The sequence below is a fragment of the Bufo bufo genome, chromosome 1, assembly GCF_905171765.1.
Source record: "Bufo bufo chromosome 1, aBufBuf1.1, whole genome shotgun sequence".
NCBI classification, from domain to species: domain Eukaryota; kingdom Metazoa; phylum Chordata; class Amphibia; order Anura; family Bufonidae; genus Bufo; species Bufo bufo.
This window is the reverse complement of record NC_053389.1, coordinates 50,078,599-50,092,224: the sequence shown is the minus strand read 5'-3', so window position 1 is coordinate 50,092,224 and position 13,626 is coordinate 50,078,599. Positions and strand designations below refer to the sequence as shown.

The 13,626-nt window shown below is 47.2% G+C and overlaps 1 protein-coding gene across 1 annotated transcript in view; it reads right to left on the bottom strand.

The window, feature by feature from the left end:
- LOC120994578 (rho guanine nucleotide exchange factor 19-like) overlaps positions 1–9,484 on the bottom strand; it is a 55,763-nt gene extending 46,279 nt beyond the window's left edge. Inside the window, exon 1 of the mRNA XM_040423250.1 lies at positions 8,949–9,484. Within this exon, the coding sequence (XP_040279184.1) occupies positions 8,949–8,953 (5 nt within the window). The 5' untranslated portion in view covers positions 8,954–9,484. The remainder of the gene's footprint in view (positions 1–8,948) is intronic.
- Between the last annotated feature and the right edge of the window lie 4,142 nt (positions 9,485–13,626).

Genomic DNA, 13,626 nt, shown 5'->3' with positions numbered 1-13,626 from the left:
GTATCTGTATTACATGTGTGATATTACATGGGGAGCGATAAGTGATATTACATGGGGAGCTTACGTGTGATATTACACAGGCGGTTTTCCGTATTACATGTGTGATATTACATGTGGAGCATCTGTATTACATGTTTGATAATAAATGGGGAGCATCTGTATTTAGTGTGATATTACATGGGGAGCATCTGTATTACATGTGTGATATTACATGGGTAGCATCTGTATTACATGTGTGATATTACATGGGGAGCATCTGTATTACATGTGTGATATTACATGGGGAGTTTCTGTATTACGTGTGATATTACATTGGTTGCCTTTGTATTACATGTGTGATAATAAATGGGGAGCATCTTTATTACATGTGTGATATTACATGGGGAGCATCTGTATTACATATGTGATAATAAATGGGGAGCATCTGTATTACATGTGTGATATTACATGGGGAGCATCTGTATTTAGTGTGATATTACATGGGGAGCATCTGTATTACATGTGTGATATTACATGGGGAGCATCTGTATAACGTGTAATATTAACATGGAGAGCGATAAGTGATATTACATGGGGAGCTTACGTGTGATATTACACAGGCGACTTTCCGTATTACATGTGTGATATTACATGGGGAGCATCTGTATTTAGTGTGATATTACATGGGGAGCATCTGTATTACATGTGTGATATTAACATGGAGAGCGATAAGTGGTATTACATGGGGAGCTTCTGTATTACGCGTAATATTACACAGGCGACTTTCCGTATTACCGTACATGTGTGATATTACACGTGTCGGTGCTGTGTGCTCTGTCCATTTCCATTTCTTTAATCTATTGTTCTCCTACATAAACCACATTAATCCCCGACTCAGTGCGCTGTCATCCAGAGCGGTTCCTGACGGGAAGTCTGGTGTGTGCAGATAAATGCTTCCCCTATAACACGCGGCTTCTCTGCCGCTCACGGCTGCTATTTAGGCTTGAAGGCGTCTTAAGAGAAAGTTTAAAACATATTAACTCTTTACATACATAACAATCGCCTAAGAGGCAGTAATTGGGGTGAATTTCAGGGAGATGTTTATAAGCCACTCACTGAAACGTGGATAATGATTGTGAAATGTGAAGGATTTACAGGGGCTGATGCTTCTGAGGTTACATGCGTTGCTCCCGGAGGACAAGATAAAAGCACGGCCCCTGGCATGTTATAGACTCTGAAGAATGTGTGGCCCCCACCCCAGCCCGTGTCAGGTGACAAGTCGCTCACCTGCACATAACAAGATGCACGGAGGAAGTCTCTGGAAACGGAATGTAGCACTAGACGGTATCACGCATGATAGGATTAGATACAGCAGCTCAGCAGATGTTATCACGCATGATAGGATTAGATACAGCAGCTCAGCAGACATGATAAGATTAGATATAGCAGCTCAGCACACATGATAAGATTAGATATAGCAGCTCAGCACACATGATAAGATTAGATACAGCAGCTTAGCAGATGGTATCACACATGATAGGATTAGATCCATCAGTTGGTATCACACATGATAGGATTAGATACAGCAGCTCAGCAGACATGATAAGATTAGATACAGCAGATGGTATCAAATATGATATGATGAGATACAGCAGCTGACCAGAAAGTATCATACATAATAGGCTTAGGTACAGCAGGTCAGCAGACATCACACATGATTGGCTCACAGAGATTCAGCAGATAGTATCACTAATGATTAGATACAGCATCACACAGCATTAGATATAGCCGCTGAGCAGCCAGTGTCTCATGTGATAAGCTTCGATACAGTGCTCAGCTGACATCACACATAATAGGCTTAGATACAGCAGCTCGGCAGACTGTATCACATATTTCAGTCTTAGATACAGTATCTAAGTAGGCAGCATCTCACATGATAGGTTTAGATACAGAGGTTCAGCAGACAGTATCACAAAACCTAGACTTAGATACAGCAGCTCAGCAGACAATATCGCACATGACAGGTTTAGGCTCTGTTCATACTAGCATCTTGGCTTCTGATCATAATAGAGCTGTGATAGTTATGGTGGATCTGGTTTCAAACATATCTTGGCAAATCTTGAAAGAAACCTGCTGATATTTAAGAAAATTAGTCAGTTTGAGACCAGGTTCTGGTTTTCTTACCCTAAAAAACACTGGAACCTCTGAATAAAATAATATTGTGTCCGAGCCAGTGGCGTAGCTAGAAATGACTGGGCCCCCCAGTAATTTTTTCGCAACCCCTTCCTTTCATGCCGCCCCCATTCCCGTGACTAGTAAAGATCGCTCTCTCAGACCAGGCCCGGCAGCTGTTCCATCCGTTGCCTACACTGTCTATACCAGAGGTGGCCAACCCACGGCTCTCGAGTCGCATGCGGCTCTTTGCCGCTTCAAGTGCGGCTCTTGCGGTGGAGGTGGGAAGCAGCTGCGCAGCCTAATAGAGAACATGGCATGCGCCGCTCTCAGCCCGTACCATGTTCTCTTCACTAGCACAGTGGAGAAGGAGGGAGTCCCTCTACACTGTGACGCGGCTGCCGCTGCCACCAATGGGGAGATAGCTGGGAGGAGAAGGGGAGCGGCTGTGGCCACTGCGCCACCAATGAATGTAATTAACACATTAATTCAAGTATAGGAGGCAGCGGGTGCCGGCAGCGGTATCACATACCCGGCACCCGGTCTCAATAACAGGGCATGTGATCCGCCATATAACGGAAATTAACCCCCCAGGTGCCGCACCTGAGGGGTTACTTGCCGCGGTTTGGTGGATCGCATGCCCTGTTATTGAGGCCGGGTGTCGGGTATGTGATACCGCCCCCGGCACCTGCTGCCTCCTATACTTGAAATAATGTGTTAATTACATTCATTGGTGGCGCAGTGCGCCCCCCCAGGTATTATAAATTCTAGCCATTGGTGGCGCAGTGCCCCCCTCCCCCCCCAAGTATTAGTATCATTGGCGGCAGTGGCCACAGGGTCCCCTCCCCCTCTTCATTGGTGGCAGTTCCGATCGGAGCCCCTTCAGTGTAATCCTGGGGCTCCGATCTGTTACCATGGCAGCCAGGACTCTACTGAAGCCCTCCATGGTAAGCTCCCTGCTGCTGTGTGCACTATGCACAGGGCAGCGGGGAGAGTGTGAAGTCCTATTCACCCTGATAGAGCTTTATTAGGGTGAATAGGACAAGGGTTCTAGCCCGTAAGGGGACAAATAGTAAATAAAAAAAAATCTAAAGTAAAAAAAAAAATTATAAATGCTAAAAGTTTAAATCGCTCTCTTTCACAATTTTACATATAACATTTACAAACAATAAAAAAAAATTATATTACATATCGCCATGCCCCAAAAAGTGTGAACTATTAAAATTTTAAAAAATATTTCCTATGCGGTGAACGCCGTAACAGAAAAAAATATCACAACCGCGCGATGTATAGCTTGTGTCATTTTTTCTGGTTCTTTGTGTCCGTAAGGTTGGCCACCCCTGGTCTATACTGTCACTGTATATAATTTTATTATGTAATACTGTTGAGGGGGCACTGACAAAAAAAAATTGTCCTCCTCCTTCTGGATGGGCCCCTTCTGGGTCAGGGCCCCAAAGCAGCCGCTTCCCCTATAGCTACACCCGAGCATTAGATACACTGGCCCCGTGGTACAGAAGAACAGGAATGCTGTCAGTGAGAAGTGAGATGTACAGTATACACACATACATTTCCAGCTCTGAGGTCCATGAGTCACGCCGGGTGCTGTGTCTCGCCTGTGTGGTAATCCATATTACCGCAGGCTCTGTCTCCAGCTCCAAAACCTACTGCAAAGGCTGGGGAAGACTTTCCAAGTGTCAGTGCCAATGGATTGCTTAGGAGGACGCACAATTCCTACTGTGACCCCCAAATCATGTACGGATATGAAATATTATATGTACTGAAACATACTAGGAAGATAGATAGATAGATAGATAGATAGATATAAGATAGATAGATAGATAGATAGATAGATAGATAGATAGATAGATACTGATACAATCAGTTGTACCATCCATGTCTTTTATTGAGCCCATAAAGTAAACTAAGATGTACCCCAGTGCTGGGCTTCTACTTTCAGGTTCAGTGCAGCTAAAGCCAGGAGTGGATTCAAAAAGAGAAGAAATTTGGGCAGATTTACTAAACCTACGTCATATCTAAAATGACAGATCTCAGACAGAAATGGCTAAAATAGATGCAAAATGTGAATGAATGATTAACGGAAGCTTAAAATACAGGATCCGTTTTTTGGTTTATGTTTTCTGTTCCGCTGACGGTTCACAAGAACAGAAAAATAAATGGTGATGTAAACCCGGCCTTATATTTAAAGGGAGATAAGGGAAATTTGACTGATATTTCTTATTTCATAAAAATATACAATCAGCTGAGTGTGCCCATGTAACACAACACAGAAAGTGACATGCAAAAAGATTTTAACGCAAATCTAAAAGTGGGAAAAAAAGGCCTTTAAAAAATGCTGCATATGGGCCAAAAATAAAAACATATGTGTGGAACCAACCTAATTCTGGCATATATATCAATCAGACTACATTTTATCAGTAATCAATGCAGATATCCAGGTATTTCCAGTATAGATATATAGATGGTAGATAAACATGAAAATAGATGGATAGATATATAGATATGAAATAGATACATTTATAGATACATATGATCGATAATAGATGGATATATGTAATTGTGGAGAAGTGCGACGGTTTATTTCTTTTTTTAAATAGATAGATAAAGATACTTTAGATATGAGAGACAGACCGACAGATAGCTGTGACATACATGGATAGATAGTGTCAAAGGTATGCCATCCATATATATAGCAGGTACGCACCGGAGTCCCACAGCAGTGAAGGGAAAGGATGCCATGCATCCACGGTGCATTTTCCTTCACTTTGGGGGTCCCCTTCTGGAGATAGGACGGCGGGTCCCAGAAATGTGACCTACTCCTATCTGACATTTGTTGAATATCCTAGTGATAGGCCACAAATGTTGAGATGGGATAAAACTTTAACATGCATGGGTCCGATCTGCTCTGAACTGCAATGATAGACACAGGCTCTACTAAAACTATGAGCTATGCCTGGTAAACATTTAAAGTGTAACTGCCGTTTTATTGTTATTTGTGTAATGGGTAGGGGCAGTGATATTGACCATATTTGTAATATACTTTAATTACTGAAATCATACATTTCTATTAGAAAAATAGCCCCAAAGTGGCCCATTTTGAGACTTAGCAACGCTCCTCTGTGTTCTGTTTACATAACAGTGGAGACTTGCTAGCACTGACTGTGTTATGTAAACAGAAGACAGAGAAGCGTTGCTAAGGCCTCATGCACACGGCCGTTGTTTGGGTCCGCATCCGAGCCTCCGTTTTGACGGCTCGGATGCGGACCCATTCACTTCAATGGGGCCGCAAAAGATGCGGACAGCACTCCGTGTGCTGTCCGCATCCGTGGCTCAGTTCTGCGGGCCCGCTAAAAAAATATAACATGTCCTATTCTTGTCCGCGCTTTGCGGACAAGAATAGGCATTTATATTGACGGCCACCCGTTCCGTTCGCCAAAGTGCGGAAGGCACAAGGAGGCCTTCCGTTTTTTGCCGATCCGCGGTTTGCGGACCGCAAAAAAACAGAACGGTCGTGTGCAAGCGGCCTAAGGCTCAAAATGGGCCACTTTGGGGCTATTTTTCTAATAGAAATGTATGATTTCAGTAATTAAAGTATATTACAAAATGGTCAGTATCACTGCCCCTATACATTACACAAATAAAAATAAAACGTCAGTTACACTTTCAGGAGATGCCGTGCTTGCCATAGTGCCATGGCCCTTTTAAATAGTTGATGGCAGGTTGCCAAGAGTCAGATCCCCAGTCCTCTGCAGTACAATCCCTGTACTTCCTGCAGAATGTTAGTGTGTCCTTAATGTTTTTCTTGGACAGAAGTGGCTTCTTTGCTGCCCTTCTTGACATCAGGCCATCCTCTAAAGGCCTTCCTATCACTGTGAGTGCCAACACTAAAGCATCCTGAGACCATTCATATGTGGGTTTGCTTCTCCTCTAAGGAAGTGGGCTCACTTAAAGTTTTGCCTAAGAACATGGCCACGAAAACCGAATGGGATTTCAACCATCCAGGAGCAACTTCTCCCAACCATCCAGGAGCAACTTCTCCCAACCATCCAGGAGCAACTTCTCCCATCCCATTCAGAAGCAACTTCTCCTAACCATCCAGGAACAACTTCTCCCAACCATCCAGGAACAACGTCTCCCAACCATCCAGGAGCAACTTCTCCCAACCATCCAGGAGCAACTTCTCCCATCCCATTCAGAAGCAACTTCTCCTAACCATCCAGGAACAACATCTCCCAACCATCCAGGAGCAACTTCTCCCAACCATCCAGGAGCAACTTCTCCCATCCCATTCAGAAGCAACTTCTCCTAACCATCCAGGAACAACTTCTCCTAACCATCCAGGAACAACGTCTCCCAACCATTCAGGAGCAACTTCTCCCATCCTATTCAGAAGCAACTTCTAACCATCCAGGAACAACTTCTCCCACCCATGCAGGAGCAATCTGGTGATGAACAATGCTTCTTCAAGCATGGTGTCCATCATGTCAGAAGTCAAAAGTGAGAACTAAGAAGCTCAGTGACTAAAACACAGAAATTTTGGGTCCATGGGCAGGAAACTTCCCAGATCTCAACCTATCGCCAAACAAAAAGTCAGAAATTGATATAAACCCCAAGCACTGATTAGACAAAAATGGGTTGTCATGAGCCCAAAAAGTGGTGTTGCAAAGTCAAGTTTTTTACGCTGCCTTCATCACTTTTCAGAAAAGGGGCGTGGCAAGGTTGGGAAGGGGGTGTGGCCAGCTGATGCGACAAATTTATCTTCATTTACGCCAATTTTCTGGTTCAAATGAAGCTAGAAATTTACGGCAGCTCTGAGCTACCGTAGATTTCTGTTTAGGCACCTGGACTGCTGAACGCAGTCGCTTGGACTGCCGCCTCGTCATAAATTAGGGCGTATCCTGTGGCAGCGCAGGGGATATGAAGACCAGCGCTTTCTGCCCGATTGGGTCTTTACATAAACTGGATGGATTTGTCAAAAAAAGTCAAAAAAAAAAAAAAACGTGCTCATAATTGTACTTTAATGTTCCATAGACATCTTACAAAAAGATTGAAAAAACCCTGAAGCACTGTCACTTTCAAAACTTTTGGCCCTGATTGTATTCTTCATATTGGGATAAGACACCCCCTGAGGCAGTTGCATCCACATGTGCGACGCCCGGCCAGTAATACGTTAGTGACAGGTTTTGTCCCAGTTTTATCAAACACAGAATTGTGAGTCTAGCGCTGTGATGTCACATTGATGACATCAGGTAGTCCATGATGGATTACACTCCTACCCTCGCACTGTCTACGAGGACATTATAAACCTCCACATGTCAGGGGGCCAGGCTCTAAGGTCACTAAAACAGACTGGATGACATTTATCAAAACTGGTGCAAAGGAACACTGGCTGAGTTGCCCATAGCCTATTACTTAAACCAGGCTTCTTGTCATGAATTCTGCACCTGTGTCAGATCAGGATGGGCTTTCAGCCTCTGCATGGAAACAAGGAAGTTTCTGTTCACTGATAGCATGCAAAGATCTTGAAGACAAGAATTTGAAACACAAAGGCTGACATTTTCTTAAATGCTGTCTAAATTTTAAACCATAGAGTCAGAAAATGCCCAAATTTATCACAGCGACACAATTTTAGGCACTTGTGTGTAACTTTAAATGAGTTGTTTAATACTAACCCCCGAGGTCCAACTCCCGCTGCCCCGCGACCTCCTCGCAACTTATCAAGCACAGTGCCGTCCATTGGATAGTGGCCATGCTTGGTTTTGCAGCTCAGCCCCATTTACTTGAATGGGACTGAGCTGCCCCTAGGCCACATGACAAATCTGTGCTCACGGAACATCTCGGTCTTTTGAAACAACTGATTGGCGGGGGTGCTGGGAGTCAGACCCCCACAAATCATTAGTATTAAACTCTTGGAACTCCCCTTTAAACCACCTGTTTGCATAGTTTTTCCATAAAAATATTTGGCACATTTTTGGTGCACCTTGTCACATTTCAAACCAAGCCCTGCGAAAAAGTGTGTTGGAAATGCCCCAAAATTATGCAGCAAAAAGTGGTGCAACTCCATAAGCACACGAAGGCCAAAGTGTCTAAGAACATTTCTTTTCACAATGATGAAGACTGGGCACTGGCCCTTTAAATATTTCATCACTTTCTCCTTAGCAAACGGTCAGGACGTATGCTGAGTGTGCAGAAACCGAGAGTCACCTATAGCGGAAAATCCATTGTACGCAGCCGAGATCTGACTGCCACACATGTACATAATACATCCCAAAAAATCCATACCCCGATGCTGGATCTACATCTCACTTTCTGCTTGCTGCAGAAAGTTTTGCTGCAAGCCCCCCCCCCCCCCCCCCCCCCCCCTCCTCTCCCAGTACGGCGAGCAGAGAGCCCCCTATTCATTGTCAGCAGCAGCGGGGGGAACAAAAGGATTAACAGAGAATAACAGTGACAAGTTTGTCAGGCAACGCTTTCACTTCTCCCTGCAAGCAAACAAAAGTAATGGACCCCCCACCCCCATCTTTTCAATGTCCCCCCCCCCCCCACCTACAATTACTCCCTAACCATAAGTGCATCTCCCTCGGGCTCCGAACAGAACTTTTAATATCCCAACCGGGCCTTTCCGACAAACTGGCTGAAAGTTTTCGGATCAACAAGTGGAGGGTGTGGGGGGATGAGTGTGGGAATCCACTGGACTGCGGCGGGACCCTGCACACAACAAAAGTATCATTGATGGGGCCCCGACTAATGTTCTAGAAGATACGAGCGGGACACAGTACCTCATTGTGCGAGTCCTTCACCGGCTCCATCTGCTCGTGGGTTCTGGGTCTTCAGACGGAACATGGCGTTGGGTCTACGGCACCGAGCCCCCTGCCTGATTGGGCTTTACTTGTCGCCTGGGGTGTCCCTCGTTTTGGCTTTTTCTTTCCAACAGGTGCTTTCCAGTATCTCCATGTAAGTCCCAGTCTCACATCCCCTTTGTCTCTTTCCCTCCCCCTCGGATGGTTATGTAGTTGACCCCTTTTCTTTCATCCTTGCTGCAGAGCTGCTGCACAATCCCAGGGTTTTTTTTCTTCGTCTTGCGTCGTGGCCCCCCAGCATCTCCTGCGTACCCACAGCTAGGTCATCCTCAGCACCTGTCGCTCATCCTCGGCCTGTGTGTGCCCGGCCTGGGTGCCAGTGTGTACAGAGTGTGAGCCTGGGAGTGTGTGTACACTGGGGACACAGCACAGGGGGGAGGAGGGAGACCCGACTCCTAGTGTTGTGCTGACATGTCCCAGCCACACGCCCCAGCCCCCTCCCTTCTTCTCCCAGTCCCTCCAGACATGTCTCTGCTCACAAGCTCAGAACTGGTTTGGCAGCTCCCAAAATAACAGGGAGATTTTTGGAGGAAGAAATGTCTCATCACACAAGAGACTGGAGAGCTGTGCCAGGCTGAGGGGAAAGGGAGGGGGCATCCCTGCTCAACTGTGGCCAAGAACGGGTTAACGAGGGTCACGCCGCCACTAAACCCCACAGACTGAAACTTTTTAAATTTTACGCAACCATCAGGCTGAAAGCAAACACATCAACTTAGACCCCCATCCCTAGAGCAGTTGCCAACTCTTAGTGAGTTGGACCCAAGCACCAGCAAACCCAAGCGGTGACAGGGTTAAAGGTATGGTATATTGGGAAAGCTTGTACACTGTGCAGGTCCGCATTGGAGGCTGTAGCAATGAGGGTGGTTGTTGTCCTCACAGTGGCTAAACCTTCTCCAGTGCTCCCCCAAGCCAGACATGCAGGTATTGGAAGGGCACACCCTTCTTCCCCTCGGGGCACATTCTGGACTTTCAGGTCTCCGGGCTGGTGGTGACTGGGGTGTCCTTGTTGTTAAATGAGCCATGGGGTGCAAGTTAGGAGAACAGGAGGCAGATGATGATCAGTCTCTCCTTTACTAATTAGATGGTGGGGTCACAGTACATGCATTAGGCACAATTCTGAAGTATTTCCCAGAGTAGGCTTTTTCCTCAAAGGCTGTATATAGGAGGTAGCTATCATAATGGTGGTCCAACCTGAGTTTTTCTATAAACACTGGCAATCTTCCATAGTGACTAAAAGCATGCGATTACTCCCAATAATTATCTGCAATGCCCATCGGCGGGGTGCAGTCCTAGATTGGAGGGCCAGTCTATCTCATTAGTGTGGCGGGCTCCAGAAGCAATATAATCCAAACCACTAGCAGTAAAGTCTGAAGCTGTATGCGTGTGTTACTTTTACTGACTCAGTCCAAGCACATCCCTCATGGTCCTCAACCTTCTGCAGTAATTCCATGCCTATTTCCCTCAGAAGTTAATCCGTAGCAAAGTTACCTTTTTGGCCACTTTCACCCACAGGAATAGTGTTTTCCTAAAGCAGGATTCTGTCTTGGCCTATTTGGCAGCGGCACACACTAGACACGTCCTCTCTCTTGCTTGATCACCAGCATACTTCCATTACATTACTTATCCTGTACTGATCCTGAGTTACATCCTGTATTATACTCCAGAGCTGCACTCACTATTCTGCTGGTGCAGTCACTGTGTATATACATTACATTACTTATCCTGTACTGATCCTCAGTTACATCCTGTATTATACTCCAGAGCTGCACTCACTATTCTGCTGGTGCAGTCACTGTGTACATACATTACTTATCCTGTACTGATCCTGAGTTTTACAGCAAGACACGGAGGCTCATATTGCTTTCTCCTTCTTTACTGTCCACCAATAGCAGCAAAGGGAAAAAATTTACATACAGGAAACAACCATAGTAACCAAGGTCCCCCCTCTATGGCCCCTATAATAGGCCGCTCTTCCTCTGGACCTTCCTCTTTCTTTGCTGCTGCCACCAGTTAAGTGCACCTATAGATTCTGTTATGTCTCTATTATGGTTTTGTATTTGTGATTACCTTGTGCGCTGCCCCATACCAGGGTGACTAACCCTTGCTGACAGCGCTCGCTTGTGGGTTTCGGCCCATTGATTGCCGTTTTGTGGTGTTTTATTTTTCCCTGATTTTTATTTTCCTTCCTGTGCGTTTTCCCCTGCGCTTTTGCTTACTCCGGTTACGGCGCTTCCCTTGCATTACCTTCTCGGTCCCCATGCTTCTGCGGTCGGAGGCGGGGCCTTCCTCTCCTCGCTGCTGCGGCGCCATCCCTGAGGGCGCTTCCAGTGGATCGACCGGCCGCGAGATCTCGGCGGCCATTTTACATGCTTATGTGCCGCGATTCTCGCGGGATTTTGACCTGCTTCCTTTCCCTCTGCGCTTCCGGCCTCTGCACATTACTCCGGTCTCCGGCTCCTGCGCTCTGCTCCGTCCTGCTGCCCGTTTTATGCGCTTGCATCGCTATTTAGCTGCGTTTTCTCAGGTTTGATTATAAGTTTAACTAGTTCCCAAATGTGCCCCCTATATTGGCCGGCCATTCTACAGGGATACTATGTCTAACCCTGCCCAGACTCCCACCAACAATGTTCCCCCCTCCTCTCCTGAGGGTCAGAGAACCACTGATGTGGATGCACAGGCGCTTGCCCTGCAGCGCTCTGTGTCTGATGCCATCATGGCGGCCATGGGCTCCATGTCTAGTATATTATCTCAGAGCATTACTCAGGCGCTATCTGCCCAGCCTTCTAGAGTAGCTCTGCAAGACTCTATTACTACACCAGAGCCTACCTTTACTGAACCTCCTGTACCACAGGAGACCTTGACTGGTGCGCATCCTGCCACCCAAGATTACGTGCATAGTTCACGAAAAAGGGCCTCATCACGCCAGGCAGAACGGGCGTGAACATGGAAGTGCGCTAGAGCACAATCCCCTTATGAGTCTGACTCGGACAGAGCATCGGACGAGGAGGCTTTTGCAGATGTGGATTATGTGTCAGAGGAGGATGTTGCTCCCCCAGTTCAGGGCCCCTCAGTCTCCGCTACTGCGGCCTCCTCTGCCAAGGACGTAGCATCCTCCTCCGCCATTAACCGATCTGATGCACTGCTAGATTCTGCGGGCGAACCTATATTCGATCCCGAGACCTTGCATCACCCTCGATCGGCGGAGTGGCTTCCCACTGAACATGTGGGTAGATATTTGGAGCACTGGGTGCGTCACCCTCTAGGCCACTAGTCCCCAACAAAGTATGTGACACTCCCGTTGTGGATCCAAAAATGTCACAATTCCTGGCCAAAACTGGTTGGAACCCCAAAAAGGGCCTGGACTCAGCTCTACGCAGCTGCCAGGATAAAGTATTAGATATTTTTGGCCCGCTGGCCAAGATTTTTGAACTAGCCGAGACTGCTAGGACTGAGGGCTCCCCGATAGACCCTGAAGAATTGCGGGGTTGGACCCAAAGGGCGATCTGCATAGCCGGGAACGCCAACACCTCTTTGGCAATTGAAAGGCGCAAAGCCATTTTATTCAAAATTGACCCCAAATTGTCTAACTTGGCGCTCACAGAAGCTGGTAAGGACGCCCAGGGGCTCCTATTCGGCGACTCCTTTATCAAGGATATGGGCCGATATGTCGGTACCTTCACCGCGCTAGACAAAGCCCAGTCATCTATGCGCAGGGTATTCCAGGGACGGGTCTCTAATCGGGCCGGCAGTAGCAGGGGCCGCCTGTCCGGCCGTACAAACTTTCAGGCCCGTGGCGCAGGTAGAGGTTCCTTTGGACAGCGACCTCCCTTCCAGGAACAGCGCAACCCCTCACCCTTCTTCTCGACCAGAGGAGGCCAGTGGCGATCTCGCTCTTTCAGAGGCAACCCCAACTCTCGCAGACCCTTGGGTAAGTCTTCCCCAGATTGGGGATTCTATGGTCCCTTGTGTAGGGGGCAGACTCCAACTTTTTTCTCATGCTTGGGGCCTCATCACATCAGATCCATGGGTACTGACCACGGTCAGGGGCTTCCACATAGAGCTCACGGGGTCCCCGTCCCTGGTTCCCTCCCCCCCCACCCATACCGCTTTCGCGCCCAGATTGCGCACTGGTAGACACAGAGCTATTCTCTCTCCTACAAAAACAGGCGATAGAGCGGGCCCCTTTTTCAGAATGGGGTGTCATCAGCAACATATTCCTCGTTCGGAAAAAAGGGGGTCAGATGAGACCGGTCTTCAACCTTCGCGCTCTGAATACGGTGGTACGCTACCGTCATTTCAAGATGGAGGGGATTCACCTTCTTCGGGACCTATTGACTCCTGGGGACTGGATGGTAAAGCTGGATCTAAAAGATGCTTACCTGACGGTCCCAGTGGCCACTCGTTCCAGGGATCTTCTCCGGTTCTGGTGGAGAGGAGAGATCTGGAGGTTCACCTGTCTCCCATTCGGGCTGTCTTCAGCTCCTTGGTGCTTCACCAAGCTTCTGCGTCCAGTCGTATCGTGGTTGAGAAGTCGTGGTGTACGCCTCATCGTTTACCTGGACGACATCCTCCTGTTGCACGAGTCCAGTGTGGGTCT